This window comes from Haemaphysalis longicornis, unplaced genomic scaffold (assembly GCF_048455015.1).
Source record: "Haemaphysalis longicornis isolate Haplotype H1 unplaced genomic scaffold, Haemaphysalis longicornis Haplotype H1 scaffold_1, whole genome shotgun sequence".
Classification (NCBI taxonomy): Eukaryota; Metazoa; Arthropoda; class Arachnida; order Ixodida; family Ixodidae; genus Haemaphysalis; species Haemaphysalis longicornis.
Window position 1 is genome coordinate 452,466,364 of NW_027526203.1, and position 24,180 is coordinate 452,490,543.

General features: G+C 49.5%; 1 protein-coding gene across 1 annotated transcript in view; it reads right to left on the reverse strand.

The window, feature by feature from the left end:
* LOC144156049 (atrial natriuretic peptide receptor 1-like) overlaps nucleotides 1-9,875 on the reverse strand; it is a 116,331-nt gene extending 106,456 nt beyond the window's left edge. The window contains exon 1 of the mRNA XM_077687829.1: nucleotides 9,594-9,875. Within this exon, the coding sequence (XP_077543955.1) occupies nucleotides 9,594-9,857 (264 nt within the window). The 5' untranslated portion in view covers nucleotides 9,858-9,875. The remainder of the gene's footprint in view (nucleotides 1-9,593) is intronic.
* Nucleotides 9,876-24,180: the final 14,305 nt, after the last annotated feature.

A 24,180-nucleotide genomic window follows, 5' to 3' on the forward strand; every position in this document is an offset into this window, starting at 1 on the left:
AGGCTCACCATAGGTGCCGTCGAGAGAACCCACGAGTGAGTGTTGCCTCAGCGCAATGCAGCCATCAGCAATGAGTGCTCAACTGCGAGTGCGGCAACCAGTTGTGCGCTTCGTCAGCCGCTGCAGCTGAACGAGCTGCCAGAGCGGAGGCCCAGCACCGCCGACGAAGAACCCCGAGTGAGTGCTGAACAATGAGCGAGGCAACCGGTGCATGTGCTTCATTAGCCACTGTAAATACAAGTTTTCTGTAATCATACAAATATGTCCGTCTGAAATTTTTTGCCTCAACCCATTTTGCACAGTAAAAATAGCAAGCAGCCGCGCCCAAATATCCCATTAGGGAGTATCGTAATCGCCAGCCAATTTTTTCCCTTTGATTGCTCAAATAAACGTCCCTCCCTCCATCCCCTCCCCTCCCCTCTCTCTCTCTCTCTCTCTCTCCCTCCCTCTCTCTCTCTCTCCCTCTCTCTCTCTCTCTCTCTCTCTCTCTCTCTCTCTCTCTCTCTCAATTTTCCAGTAATCATGAACCAGCTAGCCCACTCCCGAGCTATTTTTTTTTTCAAACGCGCTGTTTATTAAAGCGAAGCTTTTTATGGCTAGGATGCCGGGCATGTCTTCTGTGCGTGGGCAAAAACTCCTTGCGGCAAAGCCGACTTTATCACAAATTCTCAGCAGAAACGGCTGTAACCGTTGTTTTATCAAAACTTACTGAAAAACAATTACATGACAATTGGCCTCTAGGACAACTCTATGATAACTCGGAGTTTAATTTACTTGTCATCATTATTTAGTTCACAGTGAAGCTGTAAACATTAGAGAATTTCCATCTGCTGTCAATGTGCGGACATGTACGGGAAAGCTATGGTTACAGAAAACGGCTGTAACTCTTGTTCTATTGAAACTTTTCCAACAAAGGTTATACGACAGTTGGCTCGTAAGACGGATCTATTACGCCGAGTTTTATTAGATGCGACGCATCTCTTGCTCTGAGGCATGTCCCTCCTGCATCGTCGTCGCGGCGTCCGTCCGCATCCCTCCTCCGTTCTTCTCTCCCACAGCTGTGTGCAACACTCTCACTCCGGCTCATTAGCATACCACAGCTGGCGCGCTTGTTTGGGCGCGCTTCGCTGCGTAACGCTGCATTAACAACTGCTCCGGCGCGCGCAAGTACGCGCATGCGCGACGCACACCACCTGCGCATGTGCAACTCTCCCCCGTTCTTCTCTCCGACAGCTGTGTGCAACACTCACTCCGTCGCATTAGCATATATACAACAGCTGCGCGCGCGCTTCGCTCCGCTCGCGTCTGCTCCGGTGCGCAAGTGCGCGCATGCGCGACTCTCCTCCGCTGTCTCCTCTCCTTCGGGCGCTGTGAATATAAAGCGGGTAGCGCGCTGCGGCGGTTCAGTCAGCGCTCGCTCTCGTTCGACTCCGCGTGACTTTGCTTGACGACTCCGTGCTTGACTTGATTCTTCCGATGAAGACGTGATGGAAGCGACGGTCCCTTCAGCGAGTGCTCTGACACAATCCAATACCAGCGTCAGCGCAAACGCTCAAGGCTACGTTACGACCAATTGAACCCCCCGATGCGTCGCATCACACCAAGGTTCCCTCGCGAGAAGATGGGCGTATTTTTTTTATTTGTCGTGTTTTGTTAGTTCAGAACGAATGAGTTCGTATACCTTTGTTCAAAATTTTGTCTCACCTGGGCTGTGGGCTAAACAGTTTCACTGGTCCTCTACCTACAGACTAGAATAGCGCGCGATTTTTTTTATTTATTTATTTATTTATTTATTTATTTATTTATTTATTTATTTATTTATTTATTTATTTATTTATTTATTTATTTATTTATTTATTAACAGCGAAGCTTCGTAGTATGTCGTTGGTGCAGTACAAAATACCGAGCAATCACCGAGCGCGCGCACGTGAGCGCGAACCTCGCGGCGACCGCCCCGCAGTTAACAAAACCAAGAAAATGGCTAGCGCTTTTGCGTGCGTGCCCTGCGACGACTTCCCAGCATCCACTGCACATGTTTGTCAAGCCAGGCATACCCACTAGGAAGACGGGCCATGATTGGCCAAAAAGAAAAACTCCAGCGTTTACCGGAATCGTGGGAACACTTGCTCGGAACGAGAAAGACTCCAGCATCCGCCATAATCGTAGTAACACTTGCTCGGAACGAGAAGCACACGTCATAGCGTACGCCTCTCTAAGGTGATGACCAATGATTATCACTGCTAGAAAAATGAAAGAAGCTCACACTTATAGAAACGAAGATGGAGTAAATTTCGTTGCAGCAGCGAAGAAGCAGCAAATTGTCTTTAATCGGGGACTTAACCCTTCGTTATGGTCGTAAAGGTTGCGTACAGCTTCTCTACCTTCAAGTCTCACGCGTTAGTGCGAGCTTCCTCCATTTTTATTTATTTATTTATTTATTTATTTATTTATTTATTTATTTATTTATTTATTTATTTATTTATTTATTTATTTATTTGGCTTTTTTGCATCAGTTGTAGATCCTTTGTCGAGTTATTTCGCGCCTGCGCTTTACCCACTTTCATGTCAAACTCCCATAACATTTAGTTGAATGAGAACCAAGTTTCAATTAGGTTGCTAATTAGGGGGAACACCGACAACTCGGCTATTGGCAAACGCTGTTAGGATGAGAAGAAGGAGGAGGAGTCCTCATTGCATCCTCACAGGTCACCAAAAGGCCCACACTTAGGCTCAAGTTCACAGAGTGCACCGAGACACATGCCTCGGAAGGCAGGGGTAATGCCGAGACAACGGCTGTTCATGTCTGCGTGCGAGCCCGCGAACCCTTTTGTTCCGTAGGAACAACAAACCTTCTGTGTTTCAAATTCACGACCCCACCCGTCTTTTTTGCTCAGTTATAACTTGTAAGCCGCGGGACTCGGCAGCTTCGTTCTCCTGGCACGTACGTTAGCCTAATCACCACCGCTCTAATTTAGAACAGAACGCGAGTCAAGGGGAGTTCCGCAATTCCGGGTGGCGGCACTACCGGAGGGGATGTAGAGCGATAATGTAAAATGGAAAAGAAGGAGATTAACCCCACAAAAGGTGTGCTTTACTCGGCTGCACTGAAATAGGAAAAAATGGAGACAAAAAGAGAAGACGAAGGACAGGAAGAGAGAATAAGGAGAAAATAAATATGATATCTACTGATGGATCTTCAAGAACACGTGAGCATCTCTTCCTCACGAGCCTGAGGTTCATCCCAAAGTGCACGCCTTTCTCCGGCTTTAGAAGACCGCAACAAAGCGTTCTTCCCTTGTCCCTCCGTGCTTTTTTGAGCTCTATATATGTGGCGGAAAGGATGCCGCCAAGCGAGAAGACCAGCGTCCGGCTTCCAAAACGGTGATGGAGTCGAGAATACGCGGCAATTGACTCCCGCCGATCATCTTCTTCCTCGCTTCGTGCTGACACCTCTGCCGGCCCGCCATTATATATAGGGCTCCTGTGCTGCCCAGGCGGCGCTGCACGCAGGAGGCCAAACCGACTTCTGGGTAGTACTTCCGGTTAGTACAAAGCTGCGAGGGTACCAGGATAACGTGTTTGCAAAAGCAAAATTAGCTCAATACTCCCTATTGTTTTGCGACATGCTATCCACCTCATCTCCGGCGCGTCCAATCTCTTCCGGCGATCAACCTGGCACAAGGGAAAAACCAAGCGCTAAAAACGTTTACAGCGCCGAGGAAACTGCTGGGGCGGTGACGGCACTCTGCCACTCGTAGGTTCACCGATAGTCGTATGAAGGGGAATTTGAAGTGAGAGGTTCTTGTTTAAACTAATACACTAGGTGAAAAGGACTTTTTCAACAACCTCCGATAAAAAAAAAAAACAGTAACGCAATCAGCGGCGATCGTGCCTAAATATCAGCGAATCCGGCGGACCGCGCAGGCCCGTATTCTGCGGTACGCCGCGCTTTCGCGAACCTGTGAATTTATGCCTGCACTTCGCATCTTCCTCCCGAGTGAGGCGGGCTCCGAGGACACCGAGCTGTAGTCTGCACCCAGCGATGACAGCACTGACGGCGACTTCGAGTTTGTTCTCGGGAAGAAGGCGAAAAGAAGGCTGCGGGCAGCGGCTTCACGGTCGACTGGAGCGTCCTTAACGTCGAGCGCATCTGCTATAACTACCCCGGCAAGGCTCCCTGTTCATACCGTCTTGTTCATGCCAAAGGTGGGGTATTTGAGTAAGCTGCTGTGGGAGTTGGAGGAGGGCTATGTTGAAGCGCAAGGATGACAAGACTGCTCCTTCCCGGCAAGGTCCCCTGTTCATACCGTGTTGTTCGTGCTGAAGCTGGGGTATTTGAGAAAGCTGCTGTGGGAGTTGGAGGAAGGCTACGTTGAAGAGCAAGGGTGACAAGATCGCTCCGTGAGGGGTTCATACATGGATGACATTTTTATTGGTGCGGAGGCGACATCTCCCAGATGAAGCTCCGCGGTACGGTCAGTTAAAAAGGAACGGATGTAATTATAGGCCCGCTGGCCTACTTTCAGTTCTTCAAGGTTACTCAGGATTGCTGCATGGGGAGGCTTGGTCGACAGCTTTTTGAAGATCAACAGCGGCCGTGTCCATTCAGGAGGGAGGGGTAATGATGTCATGAAGTATAGTTGTAGGTAGACGCCTTGGACTGATAGCCGCGAGCGGAAACCAAACCTACCTTCGACACCCCACCCCCACCTTCGACACAGTTTGTACGTGGACGACATTACCATTTGGACTTCTGGAGGAAGCGATGCCCAGAATGAAGAAACACTTCAAACCGGTGCAAACATGGTCCTCACTGCCGCGACTCAAGCAGGCTCACTTGTTCCACGGCAAAATCCGTGCCACTAATTCTCCCCCCGCTTCGCTGTAAACCCCCAGCCCTCCTATCACTATAACTCTCGGTCAGAGCGAAATTCCAACTGGGCCCCTGATAAAGGTGCTAGGGCTCTCAATACAACAAAATCGCGCGAGCTACCAATACCTCACTCAAGTAAACGCCCAAATCACTCAACCCATTGGCCTTCTCCGACGCATCGCTCCCCGGCATCAGGGCCTCAAAGAAGCAAAACGCCTTCATTCAAGCTTTCATTATCAGTCGCCTCAGCTTCTCCCTCCCGTACCTCAATACCACCCGTGCAGAACTTGACAAAGTAAACCGCCTGTTGCGTAAAGTCTACCGAGATGCCCTACAGGTACCTCACAGCACTTCCACTGGCAAACTAGAACAACTTAGTATCCACAATAGCGCTGGGAACTTAATGAGGCCCATCTAATGAATCAATATTCTCGTCTAGCATCATCCCCTACGGGACTAATAATTCTCCCTCGATTACACATCCGCATCCCCATCTTTACTAATTCTGCCCACCCGATTCCCCCTACCATTCGAGACAATATCCTAACCCGGCCACTACCCCGCAACATGCACCCACAAACCACGTCTCTCGTAGGGAAGAACGCGCTCGTTACCTTGCAGAAAAATACCCCATCAAATCGACAACCCGCTATGTGGATGCCGCTAGCTATTGGCAGTCATCAACAGTCCTAACTCCCCCCCCTCAAATCTCTCACCATCCGCACTTACCTACTTAGGCGGAAGAGGCGGCAGTAGCGCTAGCCCTTTTTCAGAGCCCTACCCCGAAAGTCATCTTGTCCGATTCTCAATCTGCTATACGGAACTTTGCCCGAGGGCGCATATCAGCCAAAGCTCTCACGATTCTTCTGCGCCATCCCCCCTAAACGTCGTGTGGACTCCTGAAAACACCCGCTTAGGGGGTAACGAGGTGGCCCACACAGCAGCTCGAGACCTTACTGCCCGAGCAGGCCCTTCTGTTACCCCTAACCACGGAGCGCAATCCACTCGAGATAGCCTTATTAAGTACGCTGCTATTAGCGCGCACTACCGCCTCCTCCACCTGAAATGCCTCCCAGACCACTGCTCACTTTCTCCAAAGGAAGAACGCTTGTGGCGGCTCCCCTTCAAACTAATACCCTTCCGTGCCGCGCACAGCTTCATCGCATATACCCCGATCAGTACCCATCACCCCTATGCCCACACTGCGGAGATGTCGACACCATCTGCCACACTATGTGGGCGTGCCCTCAAAACCCCTTACCACTAATCCCCTGTATTGATCAATGGGAGGCGGCGTTGGGCGGCTCTAACCCCGGGGTCCAGAAAGCCTTGGTAGAGCGTGCTGCCGAAGTCACCGCTGGGATGCGCCCAGTGGCCACCACCCGCCCCTAAATTGCCTACTGCAATAAAGGTTATTCCTTCTCCTCCTTCGTTCCGGAGTCCCCGAACGACAACCTCAGGATGCTCAATCGGCAAGCAATTTCTGTTTCCTTGGAAGCTATTCCGCCGGGGAAAATTCCGGAGGTCAGAATCAACACACGAAAGAATATTTTGGCTATAAACGTCGAGCACTCAGCTACAGTTCAAACGTTACATCAAGTGACGATGCTGGGAGAAATGAAAGTTCATGCCTACATATCTAGAGGCCAAGGCGCTTTCGTGGGCGCCGCCTATGATGTCGACGTCTCCATTCCAGATGCCGTCTTACCCATTCTCATTAAACCACTTACGGAAGACGCGACCATCAAGCAGGTCACTCGTCTGGGAAAATGACGCTGCGTTAAGCTTGTGTTTCAAGGTGACTGCATCTCGGCACACGTGAAGGTTGGTCACTTTCGGCACGCAGTTCGATCTTTGGTGCTGAAACCATTACAGTGCCACAAATGCCTGAGTATCGGCCATGTAGGCAGCGTTTGTGGACGCGCCGCTGTATGCTCCAAATGTTCTGGGCCTCACAATGTCAAAGCTTGCACCGTAGGTGTCCTTAAATGTTCCAACTGTCAAGGTGCACACGACGCCTTTTCGAAGACTTGCCCTCGCCCAAAAGAGGAACAGAAGGTTTTGTTTGAAGCAAATGGAAAAAGACCACTCGTCACATAAAGACGCAGAAGCAAAAGTGCGACGACGCAGACGATCGCGACCACGTAGGTCATCGAGCGCTGCCGTGACAAAGGACGGCCACGACGTCCCACGGGAGGATCCCCCAGCGTCACAGGCACTGCCTCCGCCACCGCCCGAGTCGCTACCTCCACCTGCATCACCACCACCAGCGGAGTCAACAAGCTGCTTGGCCGCAGCTTCAACTGGAAAAGCCAACACAACTGGCAAGTCTGCCCAACCGGCGGAGGATTGGCCCAGGCTGCCGTCTCTGTCACCTGCAGAGCCCCGACGGGAGGATCACCGACTTCCAATGCCTCTTCGAAGAAAGAAGATATGCAAGTCAAAGAAGATATGCATATGAAGATATAAATACCACATTACACATTTAATGACGTGGCATGGCTTCGTTCTGGGGTACCTCTCGACCGAGATACTGCAGGTCACCTGCCTTACACAAGCACTGCGTCGAGTTTATGAAGAATTCAACAAGCGTTCCAAGCATTCTAACAAATGTTCTGATCCACTTCTGGCTGGTTTCTTAAACCTGCCTTGCTTGGTGTGCTTTTTAACAAAGAGGCAATCCCCGAAAGGTACCTGTTACTTCGAGCACATCGTCGGCACATGAGAAACATGGCCATTGAAGCCGTTAAATGTTACGGAAGCTTGTATGACTTTTTAAGCGGATCAGACAACCTCTCTCATGAAGGGTGGAACCCGGTCCCTTTCCTTCTCGTTGCAGATTATGTCTGCCCTAAGGAACCGAACCTTCCTGCCCGCGTTATAGTGCCGATGCGATAGGCCTCTCACCATAGTGGGATAATGGCGTCACAGGTAATGATGATGATGATGGTAAACACGACAAGGATGCATACCCACTCAGGGGATTGGCCAAGAAGAATTTTTAAATATATATATATATATATATATATATATATATATATATATATATATATATATATAGAGAGAGAGAGAGAGAGAGAGAGATATACTTTATTGTGGCAGGAAGACTCTACGTCAAAGGGGGAAGCTGGGAGTAAAAGGTGGGGTGTTCGTGCCTTCGGATATCTTGAAGGTGGACAATTCTCACAGAAACGGGCTCCTTAAGAAGGCGGGAGAGGCCACGTGGGGTGAGGAGAGTAGGCTCACGGCTCTAAACTGCTCGCGCCAGACCGATTTTTAGAGAAAAGTGTGCCATTAAAGCCAGCATGGAGGGCTCCAGTGCATGAGGGTCGGTGTATAAGGAGGAGGCATTTGGAGGAGGCTTAAAGGTACTGTAGCCTCCTCCAAATAAGGCTTACGAAAGTGATGACGATGCGGCGCTCATAAGTGTGCCATAACCCATGCATCGTCATCAAAAAGGAGCACTGCCTTTATTTCGGGAATCGCAACGATGATGGGCATGAAGACTCCAGTGAGCTAATTACAATGATATCAATTTTAACGCTAGCTTCCAAAAACTTGGTTACATATTTAGAAAGACAGATGCAGCAGTGGCGCCTCACGAGCCCATTTCTTGCCGGGTCCTTATGACTTCACGGGGAATTGTTTGCGCGATCGGCGGCCGCTGATCAAATCCACTGCCAAGAAACAAGACTGCGCGATTGTAGCGGGGCCTTTTACCCGTTTATCATACACTATATAGTTGTATATTGCCGTAATGGCCCCATTAAAATGAAATTCCAGATATTCGCTTGCGTGGAGCCGATAACACGTGTCTCAGATGTTTATTCACCATTCACCCCAATCGAGAATGTTTCGGAAGGTAAAAATAGTTTCCGATCTTCTTTAAGACTACCCCTAGGAGAAGGGTTGAAACTCAAGGCTTAGAGGTGAAACGGCTTGCGCATAAACGTCCAGGTAGCAAAAGTTTCCTCTGAGCTTGAACCTGCACTGCAACTTCATCGGCGGCCGGTTACCATAGGGCATGCTCTTGACTTATCTTCACCGATCGCTTTCGCGCTCTTGCGGGAATTTATGTCAGCATTTTCTGGGTGGCTCTTTTAAAGGACCAGGTTATTCGGTAATTTCTAGGTGGCACCAGCGGCGTGTAGCATTCGATGGCCACCTTGCGATGTCAGCAATGATAGCTGGCCAAACTAGACTGTTCTTAAATGGAACCACTATAGAGTGTGGTGAGAAAAAAACAGATAATACATCAAAATAAAGTTTCCACAGGCAATTCAAAAATCGAATCATGACAACACAAGCGCAGCGCACTTCTTTAAAAGCATATATGCTTCCGAAAACGTTTGAAGGAGCAAGCCAGTAAGCAAGGAACCGAGCAGCCAAACCAGCAAGCAGCTATTCCTAGCGCGTGGCTCCTATCCATTCTTGCCTCCGTGTCAGTTTGCGGGTACACAGGAATAGGAAGATTCAAAACTCCTGCAGAAAGTGAGCCATTGAAGGTACCGATTTATGAAAAATTCTCTGAAAACTGATAGATTCCTACCATAGAGAGTCTCCTACAAAAAAGAAAATCTTACGGTATGCTTGACGACAAATTACCCAAGAAAGTGCTGAAAATCTCAAGGCAAAGGTTGAAGACGAGGCCTTGGGGGAACCTCAAGACGAAGTCTCCAAACAAAGCCTCGACAGCGTGTGACGAGCACAGGAAGCCTACTTTGGTGACGGCGATGTCCAGGGCCGGCTTAGCGATGCGGTAGTCGAAGCTCCGCAGGAGGTCCTTGCTCAGGATGAATGTGGACATGATCTTGGCCAGGAAGCGTCCCTCTGCATCAACGAAGCGCGTGTCCCAGCCAGTACGGTTGCGCACCGGCTCACCGCCCAGCTCCAGTTCCTCGTAGTCCGGCGTGGCCGGGCTGTCGTCCTCGGGCAGCGCTCGCGCCGACAACAGTACGGCGCCCACCAGAGCCCAGCCTCGCATCGTGCCGACTGCCGCCGACCGCCGCGTGCTTCTGTTGCAGCGCCGCTTCCGGGCATCCGGCGCGCATCGCCATCTCTCCCCTGTTCCCTTCTTGCTGCCCTCCTCCGGCTCGCTTCTGCACTTTTCCCATCCACCGGCCGTTCTAATGTTCCCGTCTGCGCGTGCGCTTCAAGGACGCTCACCGGTAGACAACGTGCGGGCCGGCTCCCGTTCTTCCCTTCGCCCTCATCCCTCGCCCCGTTTTACTTTTCGCGCGTATCCGGGCTGGCAGCGTTGCCTGGGCGAAATTGGGGACCTGTTGCTGGCATGAACAGCGCGGCTTTATTAACTGACGCGTAGACCCGGAGTGCCTTTCCTGAAGAATGCGTCTCAACTCTGCTTTCCTTCATTCAGGACGTTTTCTTTGATCTCTGAGTCCACTCGGCAGGGTTTTCAGGATATCAGAAGGAAAAATCGCCTAGAAATTGCCGACAGTAGCCAAAAAAGTCGCCACTTTAAAGTGAATGTTTAAAAAGGAGCAAGAAAAGTCCCTATTTTCAGCAAGGCGATGCTAGTAAGTTCGTTTTGATTACCTTCGCAAAAAAAATTACAAATTCTGAGTAGAAAACCGTACTCCACATTCTATTCGTTTGCTGTGGTGCGGGAAAGCGACAGTGGTTGACTACGGTCTACAAAGAAGTAAAATACGCAGGTTTAGGTAAAGCATTCAAAGAATATGAATGACTTGGAATGGGCGTATGCTGCACACCATGTTTTACCAGTTTCGCTGCCTCTTTACCTACACTTCACAGCAATCTGCATGATATCTCAAGCTCCGGTAAACTACTGAAGCATTACACTTTACACGATGGCGTTACTTGAATGGTTGGACGCTATTTATGCGACATCAGGTGCAGGATATTGAAAAAGAGCAAAGCAAATTTCGATTTGGGCCGGTAAGTAGCGCTGTACGGTGGTGTGTTTGAGTGACCATTTTTTGGGACCTGTTCTAGACTTTGCCAGATAACCGTCGTCTGCCTAAAAGTTTGTTCTTCTCTGCTTGTTCAGTTTGCCTCAATGGCTGAAATGCACTCAAATGTCATATAAGGCCCCTTTGTAGAAACTGCGGCATCGGAAGGGCCCGGAAATAAAGAAAATCCCCAATGCTCAAAGGATCCAGAATGTAGCCGAGTCGCCACACTGCAATTTCCGTTGCCACGAGTCTCGAAAAGTCGCTAGTTTGGCGACAAATCGTCAGACCTGGCAACCATGCCACCCGTCGACACTGGGACCGTTGCCAGGAGTTCAAACAAATAGCCCAGTGGCGAAGTCAGCACCACATTGCAGGCGAAAGTTCTCGCGGCAGATTGCGGACGAGCTAGCGTTGAAAACTCTGTCTTCTTGCAAAATACAAAGTCACGTCCGCGCGCACCCAAGCACAAGGTTCGATCATTGTTGCACCGCGTGTTCAGTGAGAACTCAGTGCATTTCTCGTCCTATCAGCGTTGTTAGAGAATGAGAAGCGAAGCCACAGCTTGCGTCAGCAAGTAAAAGCCTTTGCCTCGGCGTCGGGCATCAGCTTAAACCAATGTGGACGTTTGTCATTTAAACACGCCCCGTTTATTGATCGCTCTCCGAACGTCCGGCTAGAGGCCCTGGAGAACTTTCAGTTCGCCGAACGGTGACAAGAGAGCGCCACTGAACGTTCCGCGTCTTCCAAACCGCCTTGCATTGCATCCGCAAGGCGGCAGCCCACCGCAGCCAAGTTTTACCCGTGCCATAAAGCGGGAAAATTTTGCCTGGGTGTTTTGTCCTTATTGTTGTCCTTGTCTGCCAACATGGGAGATACATGCGGTGTACCCTAAATAAGTAATTTGAGGATGCTATAACAGAAGTAGCACTCAGGCGACAGCACAGCATGTAGCGCTAAATGTCCTCCTTGCTGGGCCATGCAAGTGCGTGTATGGCAATTGTCATAGTAACAAAGCTAAGAAAAAAAAAGAGGCAAAGGGGAAAAGGACTGCATGACGACGACGATGATGATGATTATGATGATGATTAGGGGACACATTGCGATATTGGGCACTAATGCATGATCATGACAGGACATGTTCGGCAGTTGGTAACGCATGTTTTTGCATAGTTAATCGCGAGGAGTGATTAGGGTGTTTTTATTTTTTTTACGACGCACAACGAGTTACGTCACGACCATGTAATGTCACCACTCTCTCGACAAATTCTTCTAGTCTGTCCACCTTTGTGTATGTGGGTGTGTGCGAGTGCGTGTGCTTGTGTGTGTGCGCGCGTAGCTACCGTAGTAACCTCATTACGTAGCAGCCGCTTCTGCTCTTGTTACAAGGCGGCACACATGGTGAACTCCGGCTAAGGCCGCTAAATATCCTTCGAATTAGAACGGCAACGAAACGAAAGGACTGACCAGACAATTAGGCACCAAAGTAAACGTATTCGTTGCACAGGACACACGCCTCCAAACGAAATGCTTTTGGTTCCATGACGTCATAACAGCGTAACTTTTCCTAATGTTTTGGTACATGATACAAGGGACATCCTATATATTGAAGTAAAGAGCGAATCAAGCCTATAGCCGTCCAAATTCTTCGTATATATGCACCACCGACATCGCACTACCATCATCATCCGAGTGTGACCCTGCTGCAAAAGACGAGAGCCCCAGCTGGTTCCCCTTGGACATGCTAACGTGTCACTTCAACCATGGTTCCGAAGGCCAACCCCGAAGGACCTGGAAAAGGCAGCGGCAACATTCCCAGCTGGCCTGCTGTTGCGCCGGCGCGAATCTCGCCTCAGTAAGGACAGGCGGCGACACAATGCACCCCGGAAAGGGCGAGTTCGTCCCTACACGACCACAGCCTGAATACGAGTAAGGCATCAGTTTTGTCGAAGAGGACGTTGCCACCCAACGCCCCAGTGTTCGCACCATGGCACTTCCTGATTCCCCCAAAAGGAGCCCTCGAAATTTCCGTATCGTCACCGCCATCTCAAGACGCGAATCGATGCATGATAGTGGAAGCAATGAGCTTCATCGAGGACGTCACACGCAGTCCGGCCGAGTTGGACGGAAAGATAGCGGGCACCACGAACATGATCAACGCCATCACCGACAGCAGCGGACTCGCCCAAGAGTTCGACACGACCTACCTACTGGGCTTGAGGGACGCGAACTTCGTGTGCAGCGGTGCATGCCTCATGCACCCGTCTCGGCAGTCACCCGCTCTTTATAGGCCTCGAAGATGACAACTTCACGTACACCCTCATCGACAGGCAAAACACCGAATGCCCGTCACCTGAGTACCTGAATCGGCGCACCATAGTGGAGCCGAAGACGTTATTCATGTAAAACCTTACAGCTTAGCACGCGTTTAATATATGCAAATTTCCCGAATTTAAAAATGGGCTAACCTAATGTGTTCACGTGAACTTTAAATCTCGATAATAAAATTAGGTTTCAATCAGTCATTGCGCTTTCGTTGTTCGTTATGCAGGTAGTAATCATCCACAGAATAGTACTCAACCTTAAGACAAACGTGGCCGTTTGTAGGTCAATTGTGAGCTGTAGACGCAAAATAATTATTGGTGTTGACACTACGTATACCCCTGATTAGAGCGAGAAACGGCTCGCGGGGACTTTCTGCGCCTTTTAGCAGTTCCGTGGAAACCTCGTGAGGAATGATAGTTCGATGGGCGTAGATGTTGCACGCATCATTCTCTCAAGGCTGGTTTTGGAAGCCTTTTTGAGCTTAATCTTAGGTGCTTAAAGTTGTAGGCACACCTATCGGAGACTTCCGCCTTAGGGGCGATGCAAAGGTGCTAAGGGAGCGCCCTAACTATCTAAGGTCTTGATGTGCTCTTTGTTTCGTGAGTTGTGCTGCTTTCTAGTCCTCCGGATGCCCGAGCCCATGTTTAATGCAATTATTTTTGGCACACATCAATCACTGTGGCATTTCCGTTATTTCTAACCTCTTACACAAAGCAAGGAAATTAAACAAGAAAAATAAATTCCAGCACTGTTTCAGGTGGCAACCAGACGTGTACGCTTCGTGCTTTAGAAACGGGAGCCGTTTGTTAAAATTCACGGCAGACGACTGATAGGTTTCATTTTCATTTTTTTTTATTATTACCTTAAAGGTCCCCGGGGGGACATTACATAAAGGGTGGGGTTACAAAAAAACGTACGAAAAAGCCATGAATTAGTTTGAAAAATGGCATGCGACGCTATGCATAAATGTTGATGGACAGGTGACTGCTGCAATATGGTGCATTCCAGTCTTTTGCTGCACGAAGAAAAAAATTTTCAGAAGAAAAGTTTTTCAGAGCACTGACAGGTGCTTGCAATAGATGTCATCTGCAGTACACTGACGCTGGCTATACGTTTTTTCTGGAGATGCCATAACACGTGCACATACATTCTACGGTATGTATCTCACTTATTGTGTAGTGTACATGTGGTTACCAGCGATGTTTGTGCATGTTCCAGCCTACATGGTGCCTCTTGGTACACGCATTTCACCTACTTTCAGTGCACTTGAAGTTGTGAAAGCTTAAGAGCTCCGCCTAGTCTTCGGCGCTTAGCAAGGTCTCATACTGCACCCTCTGTACATAGTGGAGTAAATAAGCGGTAGATTCTTACGCTCATAACAGCTAGGGTCGAGCGTCGGCAGAAAACGGAGAGGAGCGTCTTTCGAAGGGTGAGACAGTGGAACCTAGCCATCCTGATGTGCTAGCTAGGGGCTACATCACCGCGCGGCACAAGCGCAGACACCGAAACAATCCGGCATCTGAGCTTAGTGATTCCCATTTATACCGATTTAAACTAGTTACTTTAGTAAGTTTGAGAATTGCGAGAAAGCTGAGGGAACTTGTATAACCGCTATTTATCAGATCCAGTTGCACCTTTCGCATTTTGTAATACCTCTTAAAACGCAGCCAAATTGGTATTCATCAGTTTAGAAAACGGAGTCCCATTCGTGGAAAGCAGTGCGCAAAAGGTAGCGTTTCTATAGCGGCCCGATGCCTGTATGGGATCTCTACATTTTGTTTTCCCGCCCTGCAAACCGGTCCTTAACGTATCTTTGCCGTACGATCACTTAATTCCGTCAGTTCCGGGTTACCCAGGAGGTGCTGTCGAACAACTTTATCAAGCCGTGCGAATGAAGCGTGCCATGGACGCGAAGCACGCCAGAACAAGCCCAAAACAACTGCCGCTAAAGCAGACGACAAAGCCGTCCCTCCAACGCGCCCGGCGGCGTCTTCTCAAACCATATCCCGTAGGGGCCCAGGCCGACCACGCCCCCTTCAAACGGCGACGTCACAGCGTGACGTCACTTTCTCTTCGTACGCCGACTTCATGCGACGGGGATTTTTTTTTTTTTCTCGTTTTGGGCGGCGGCCGATAGTTTCGCTCCGTCTTCGAGGCTGGGGCTGAGGCGTTGGGGAGCTGACACACATTTAGTAGAAGTTAAAGGCCCAACCACATGCAGCGTACTTTCGGCGTTTTCTCACGTGGCGACGCGAGCTGACTCGCGAGCAACGCTGATGTCTACGCTCGCCAGATATCGGCGTCGACGCAGCGCGAGAAAGCAGCGGAAAGGTGGCAGCAGCGGTTGGGTTTTACGTCCTTCTCGTGCTTTGGGGTCATTCCTTTCAGCAGAAGAGAATCAATTTCTTTTTAACGTGCGGTTATCGGGTGCCTTGAGACAAATTACAAGCTATTTCTGTTCGAAAGCGGTCATTCATATGTGGCTTGTTTAGTTTTCATCGGGGAGATCGGGTATTTGCGATAGCTTTTTTTTTTTAGTTAAATAAGGGAGCTCTGGCTACGTCGCTTGTAGCATTAGCATGATGGGGCTTGGCTGCAAGTTTGGTGCGTGACGACCAAGCCTTATCAACGCCAGAATGCTAGCTGCGCATGCCATTCCATTCGTTGCTACCGTGGCTTGCGTAGGGAAGACCGAGGTTTTGCGATAGCTTATCTTGACTCAAATAAGGGGGCTGTGTTTACATCGCTTGTAGTAATAGCATAACTGCCCTCTGATCCAAGATGGGTGCGTAGGAAACAAGCGTTACCACGGCTCAAATCTCTCAAACATGGCCAAAGCAAATCACTCGACAATATTCGTTGGCAGCCTCTGTTAGGGCACCAAATTTTTGGGCCCCGCGTCTTCTCCTGGCGTGGTCGAGCGGTTGCGCGCTTGTGTGGTGGCGTTTTGTTTAGAAAGTCCATGGTTCGAATCTTGGCGAAACCTCAGTTTTTTTTTTTTTGCAATGAGGGTTTCACCGGCTTTTCTTTTCTTTTTAACGCTAAACAAAGTGGGGCCAAAGTGCCTTGCCATTTAACCTACAAGTGACGTTCGATGGTACCCTCAGTATCAAGGCAGCCCCGAAATTTGCTTTCCTCACACTTTGAATACCCATGAAGCTGCAGTCGGTACATAACATCAAGGTTAAATCAAGTAGCAAGTAAAGGTGTGCTAAGTGCGTCTTCGTTCATCATCCTATCTTACTTTGTTCAGATTTGACGGTAATGACACAATTATAAAAACGGATCAACACGCTCGCTGATGTTAACTGCAGATGAGCGACCAACGTACGCGTGTGCTTTCGACCGATTGGGAGCAAACGTTCTGCGCTTCGGTACGGAATCCAAAAGACCACCCCAGATCAAAAAAACATTTTCGTCTTCACTGTAATGATCGAGAGTGTTCGCTTTCAGGAACGTAAAAAATGGCCACATGTACGTGAAAAAGCGTCCGCCTGCGCGCAGCACCGCGCCCAGCGCTAGCTTAACTAGGAACAGGATGGAAGACGAGCGTCTGCAGGCTCGCAAGAGAGTGCGGAGAGTGAGACGCGAGAACAGGTATGCTTGAAGCTTCCCAGCGGGTACGTCATGCTCGCGCACGGAGCGAAACCATCGACCACCGCGAAGCAGCGCGACCACAAAAGAGCAAAACAAATTTTTGCCTTTACTTTAATAAGAGTGCTTTCCGGAACGTATAGGTACGAAAAGGTTGAAGTCCTAACCACATGGACGCGAAATTACGCGTCGCGCGAGCGTCGGCGTCGTTCGGCGGCAACGCGCAGACACAGGCACTTTCAATCGCGATTGAAGTGAATCGCGATCGAGGTTTCGAACGCACTCGACCCACTGCCGCTGCTACACGGCACGTTTCAATCGCGATCGAGAAGTTGCACCGGTTGCATTCGTGTACGCCAGATGGCGCCAGATGGCCCGCTTTCCGCTGTTTTCTCGCGCTGCGTCGCCGCTGATATCTGGCCAGCGTAGACATACGGCGTTGCTCGCGCGTCAGCTCGCGTCGCCACGCGAGAAAACGCCGAAAGTACGCTGCATGTGGTTGGGCCTTTAACTTCTACCAAATGTGCGTCAGCTCCCCAGCGCCGCAGCCCCAGTTTCGCGCACGGAGCGAAGCCATCGGCCGCCGCCCAAAACGAGAGAAGAAAAAAAATCAATGTCGCATGAAGTCGCGCTCGAAGAGAAAGTGACGTCACGCTGTGACGTCGCTGTTTGAAGGGGGTGTGGTCGGCCTGGGCCCCTACGGGATATGGTTTGGGAATACGCCGCCCGGCAGTGCGAGCAGTAAGCTGCGCGCGGTGAACGCTGGGTAATAGCGCCCTATCGCGGCGCCATCTAGCTCCGGGAGTGAAAACCGCCCGTCCCCTACCTTATCCGCGTTCGGAGTTTCTTGTCCCGCACGCCGCGAAGGAATCGTTGGCAGGTAGAGGTAGAAAGCTTTGATTTAAAAATGTGCGCAGCTTGCACTAGTGGTGCAATGCTAGAGTCAACAGCGTATCCTGTGCGCTCTTCCTGAAAAGCCGCCTCCTCTGGCGTCCGGACTTTCTTCGGTCTTCCCATGCAAGTAGCACGCACGCACGGAGTAGAGGAGGCGAGAGGTCTGTCCCCGCGCCTGTTCCGAGCTTTTACTCGCTTGTGACGTCATGGCCAAGCTCTGCCTTCCCACTTGTCGTCCATGGTTCGGAGAGAGGAGAGCGGAGCGCACACATGCCGCGGACTCCGCCCCACACACGTGGGGTGCGAGGAGGTTACGTGGCTTGGTGTTCTCGCAGGTGGTCAGCGAGGAATCGCTGTTGCTAGGTCATGTCATGTGACTGACCTTACATGCTTCTGGCGGGAACATGTCACGTGACTAGCTTTACGTGGTTTTGGCGGGAACATGTAACCTGATTATCTTTACGCCATGTGACGTGCCTAGCGGAAATATGTCACGTGACTAGCTTTACGTAGTTTAGGCAGGAACATGTTATGGGACTAGTTTTACATCATTTTGGCGGGAATATGTCACGTAACTAGCTTTACGTGATGTGCCGTTATTTTGGTTGGAACATGTCACGTGACTAGCCTTACGAAAGTTGTGATTTTCATCACGCGACTGAACATGATTTTGGTCACGTCACTTGCGTGATGTTACGTGGTCGTACAAGCGGTATCTAAGTTACGCGAGGTAAGCACTGTTACTTGATTTGGGTCACGTGAATAGGTTTACGTGATGTTACAGGACTTACGTTACGTGACTAGGTTTACGGGATTTCACGTCATCACGAAAGAAATGAAAGGGGGCAAAGCACCTGGTGAGGATCAGATAACAGCAGACCTCTTCAAGGATGGCGGGAAATTGACTTGAAAAACTGGCAAACCTGTATACGCAATGCCTAATGACCGCGAGTGTACCGGAATCTTGGAAGAACGAGAACATCATCGTAATCCATAAGAAAGGTGACATGAAGGACTTGAAAAATTACAGGCCGATCAGCTTACTGTCAGTCGTTTACAAGGTACTTACCAAGGTAATCGCTAACAGTATTTCTGCCACCTTAGATTTCAGTCGAAAGAACAAGCAGGGTTCCGTAATGGCTATTCAACAGTGGACCATATTCACACTATCAATCAGGTGATAAAGAATTACGCTGAGTATACTGAACGCTATCCAACTGAGGGAGCTCCTTGCCTATTGCTGCGTCGGCCACAAACCCTGCAGCAATGAGTTCGAGGCTCCACGTAACAAGCAAATGCTTTAACTACACAGAAAAATGGCAGCCATTCCACGTTCGGTGATATTCCTGCTGGGAACTTGGTGCTAGCAGCAGCGATCCTTTTAACAGCGGTGCTGTTTGAGCTTTTAGTTCTGCTGTGGAGTGTTTCCGGAAAACTCAGCCCAGCTGGGTGCCGCCTCCCGTTGCCTAGCAACCATCTGCTATGGCTGCGCCTGCCACAGCCTAGCTTGGATATCACCTACGTGATCACGTCATCATCATCATCATCATCCAGCCTATCTACGCCCACTGCAGGGCAAAAGCCTCTCCCATTGATCTCCAATTATCCCGGTCCTGTCTTAACTGCGACCAATTTATCCCCGCAAACTTCTTGATCTCATATGCCCTCCTAACTTTCTGCCGCCCCCTGCCACGCTTGCCTTCGCTAGGTATCCACTCTGTTACCTTTAATCACCAATGGTTATCTTGCCTCCGTATTGCATGCCCTTCCCACACCCATTTCTTCTTCATTTTCTACTGGAATGTCTTTCACACGCGTTTGTTCCCTGACCCACTCCACTCTCTTCTTGTCGCTTAACGTTACACCTATCATCTTCCGTTCCATTTGTCGCAGAGTCGTCCTCAATTTAAGTTGAACCCTTTTAGTGCACCCCCAAGTTTCTGCACCGTATGTGAGTACCGGTAAGAGACAGCTATCATACACTTTCTCTTTCAGGGACAATGGTAGGCTGCCATTCATTATCTGAGAATGTCTTCCGAATGCACTCCACCGCAGTCTCATCCTTCTAATTATCTGAGCCTCGTGATTGGGATCCGGGTCACTACTTGGCCTAAGTAGATATATTCGCATACCACTTCCACTGCCTCGCCCACTATCTCAAACCGCTGGGATCTCCCGAGGCTATTGAGCATTGCTTTAGTTTTCTGCATAGCAATTTTCAGGCCGATGCAGGATTCTACTCCGCTTGTCCGGGGCGGTAATCGTGCTTTGAAATTCGTCCCTCGAGTTACTTAGCAAGGCCACGTCATCAGAAAATCTGAGGTTACTGAGGTATTCTCCATTAACCTTTACGTTCACCGGTTCCCAATCCAATGTTCTGAATACCTCTTGTAAGCATGCTGTGAATAACATTGGAGAGATTGTGTCTCTTTGCCTGGCGACCTTCCTTATAGATATTTTACTGCTCTTCTTATGGAGGATGATGGTAGCTGTGGACCCATTGTAGATATCCTGTAGTAATATTACGTAATGCTCGTCTACACCCTGGTTCCGCAATGCCTGCATGACTGCTGAGGTTTCGACCGAGTCAAATGCTTTCTCATATTCTATGAAGGCTGCATATAGGGGTTGAGCATACTCCGCGCATTTCTGTATCACCTGATTAACTGTGCGAATATGGTCCTTTGTTGAATAGCCTTTACGAAACGCTGGTTGTTCATTAGGTTGACTGAAACCTGAGGTGGCAGAAATTCTGTTAGCGGTGGCCTTGGTGAGCACCTTGTAGACGACAGACAGTAAGCTGATCGGACTGTGATTTTTCAAGTCCTCCATGTCATCTTTCTTAAGGATTAGTATGATGTTCGCGTTCTTCCAAGATTCCTCTACACTCGCGGTCATTGGGTATTGCGTATACAGGATTGCCAGTTTTTCTAGTACAATTTGCCTGCCATCCTTCAAGAGGTCTGCTGTTATCTGATCCTCACCAGGGGCTTTTGCCCCCTGCATTTCTTTCAAAGCCCTTTTTACTTTTTCTGTCGTTGCTGTTGGGATGTCTATTTCCTATGAACTACTTTCTCGTTCGGCATTATCCTGGATGTCCCGGCTACTGTGCAGATCTCTGTAGAGCTCCTCGGCTACTATAACTATTTTATCCCTATTTGGGGTGACATTGCCTTGCTTGCTTTTAAGTGCATGCATCTGATATTTCCCCATGTCCAAACGCCTCTTCACTGCTTTCAGGCTGCCTCCGTTCTTTGCAGCATGCTCAGCCATCTCCTTATTATACTTCCGTATGTCAGCTGTCTTACGTTTATTGATTAACTTCGAAAGCTCCGCTAGTTCTGTTCTGTCATCTGGGGTGGAGACTCTCATGCTTTGCCATTTCTTTTTTAAATCTTTTGTCTCGTAGGAAAGTTTAGCAGCATCCTGTCTAGCGATCTTACCTCCGACTTCTATTGTACACTCCGTGAAGCTAGGAAAGTAAGTAAAATTGAAGCACGGGCTTCCTTGACGTAGTCGCCCACCTCCCCGTAAAAATCGGAAATACTTGTCATCTATCCGAACGGCCGCCAGCCTCAAGGTCGCCAAGGCATCTCAACCACAAACAAAGATGGGACTGCCATACCAAACGTTGACACCATTAGGATATTAGGCCTTCAGATCCAAGCTAATGGATACAACACAGCAATTCTCAAACAACTGGAGAAGCATGCGATGCAAGTTAGCCGCATGACATCGAGAATCTCCAAGATATCAAGGGATGTTTGAAAACAGCATCAGAAGACTCATTCAAGTTTTCATCATCAATCGAATTGCATATGCCGCGCCGTTCTTTCGACTCCGAAGACTTGAAAAGGAGAAAATAAATACACTAATCCGCAAGATATACAAAGAAGCTCTAGGCATCGCTATTTCTTCCCCGCCACGCAAACTACTCGAACTTGGCATCCGCAACACTGTGGAAGAAATCATCGAGGCGCAACGCATGGCACAACTCGTACGTCTCTCATCTACACGAGCAGGGCTAAAAGTTGAGCGATCTTAGAGTAGAGGTGAACGCGAAGACCCCCGAGCAAGTTGACCTTTCAACTCCTCTCAAAGCGCATATAAAATTCACTCCTCTCCCTAGACACATGCGTTCCACCCAGGACACAGGACGTAGGCGAGCCAGAGTCCGAGCTTTGTCCAAGAGACTTCGAGCGGAGCCAAATGTGTGGTACACGGATGCAGCCGAATATCGGGTGAAGAGTGCCATGTGTATAGCTGCAGCCAACTATCCAGGAAATCAGCATGTGGCTGGCACAATTGTAACTACGCACACGGCGGCAGCGGACGAAGAGGCTATCGCCCTCGCAATCTCCAGCACCCAGACGTCGGGTGTGGTAGTCTCAGACTCGCAGGCTGCGATTCGAAACTTCACTAGAGGATGTATATCGCCCAAGACACTTGCCATTCTCAGACATCTAACCAACATTGAGAACCTCCCCACAATCACGCTACTGTGGGTCCTTGCACACGCTACCCTTGAAGGCAGCGAGGAGGCACATGAGTTGGCTTGCGCTCTCACCAACCAAACCAACTTGCCAGTCGCGTTCGCGGGCACTCCTCGGAACGGTGGCAGGCTTATCACGTATCGGGAAATTCTCAGCTACTATAAGGAGGGCAGACGATGATATCCCGGCCCCCACCAGTCCCTTGATAGAAAACAGGCTGTAGCACTACGACTATTGCAGACCAATTCGTTTCCTAACCCAGCCCTGTATCACCAGATGTATCCCGACTTATATGACCCGAAATGTAATTTTTGTGAGGGTGGGCTACCCTCTCACACATGATGTGGAAGTGCCCGCACATCGCTAAGAACCCACAGGAGCACAGCACATATTTGCTAAACTTACACGACGATGTGCAGTGGGAGGCCGCGCTGCACAGCTTTACCGCTGAAGATCAACAGGCCCTCGTCCGAATAGCAAGACAGGCCGCTGACTCCCATGGGGTCCGCCAAACCCTTGCAAGAAAGAAGACATAAGACCTGTCTTCTTATTTGGGCCCAATAAAGTCTCTCTCTCTCTCTCTCTCTCTCTCTCTCTCTCTCTCTCTCTCTCTCTCTCTCTCTCTCTCTCTCTCTCTCTCTCTCTCTCTCTCTCTCTCTCTCTCTCTCTCTCTCTCTCTCTCTCTCTCAACAACTGGAGACTGCCAACCCCATTTCCCCTTACTTTACTCTAATAAAATTTCTTCCTTCTCCTTCGACGCATCAGCTTAAACTTGCTACCAGATGGGCCGCAGCGCATGTTGTATTTACGAACTTCACCATCGTTAGAAGGCTAGGGTTGGCCCGCGAACATTGAAAGGCAGCTGGAACGCAGCAGGACCGCTAAACTCGCTGTCAGGTACTCTGCCCCGCCGGTCAGCACTGAATAATTTATACCTCGGGCGTTTAGTGTGCTATGTGGCCGAAGCATATCTGAGCAGCTTCAGCGGAAAGTCGTTTCGCCCCAGGCACTCATAATTCTCAATTTAAATTCACCCGACGCCTCGGTAAAATTTATATGGACTCCAGCCCACACAGGTTTGGAAGCAATTGCGAGGCAGCAAATAGGGCAGCTCAAGAGCTTACCGTCTGATCTTCACCTAGCCCCGTCCCCTTCCACGGAGCCATATCAGCTCAAGACAAGTTCCTGAGATACAGGAGATCACTGCGCACAACCGCCTCTCACGCCGCCAGCTACCACCAGCCAACCCGGCGCTATCTAATGCTGAAGAAACGCTATGACGACTCTTGCAACAAACACCCTGTCATGCAGATATAAAATGCCATCGTAATCTACCCCACAGTTTAACCCTCCCCGACGCCCCTCGTGCGGGATAGCAGACACCCTAGAACACACCATGTGGAAATGCTCCAACGACTCTTTCACCAAGATACCAGGCGGCGAGCACTGGGTTCGGGCGCTAGGGAGCTCAGACCTAACGATTCAACAGAGCGTCACGACGAGAGCAGCTAAGGTTACCGGCCAGCTACCCGTCACCCCGCCACCCCAAGGAGAAATTTGTTCGGTTAATAAAGTTTATTTATCTATTTCTCTCTCTCCCCTAAATAACATTTTATTCGCCCGGACGCTGGTCGTGCCGAGAAAGTGGCTTTACTTTCTGTGGCGATGGAGAGAAAGCTACGGGAGGGGGGCGAAGTGGCCGGCCGAAACACGACATTTCGCTGCGCAGTTGGAAGTAGTTCTACCATAGAGTTAAGTAGTTCTACAAACATTATTCGATGGGCAGAACCTATGCAATTCAAAAACATATATTTCTTTTTTTAGCCTTGCATGGACAATGCCCATAAATTGCCAGAATATAATCAACAGTAAGCATTACTTTTTTTTAATTTTCGGTTTTGGTTAAGTGCGGAAATTACCACTGGTGGATCGAAGGTTAGCTTCAGAAAAAAAAAATGGCGTCTTCGTCGACAGCAGCTACTCTTCCGTCCGATAGCCCGCCATTAATTCGCCGCAAAGGATTTTCAAAAACCTTCGCAACCAAAAGCTGTCAAAACAGACCACGAAA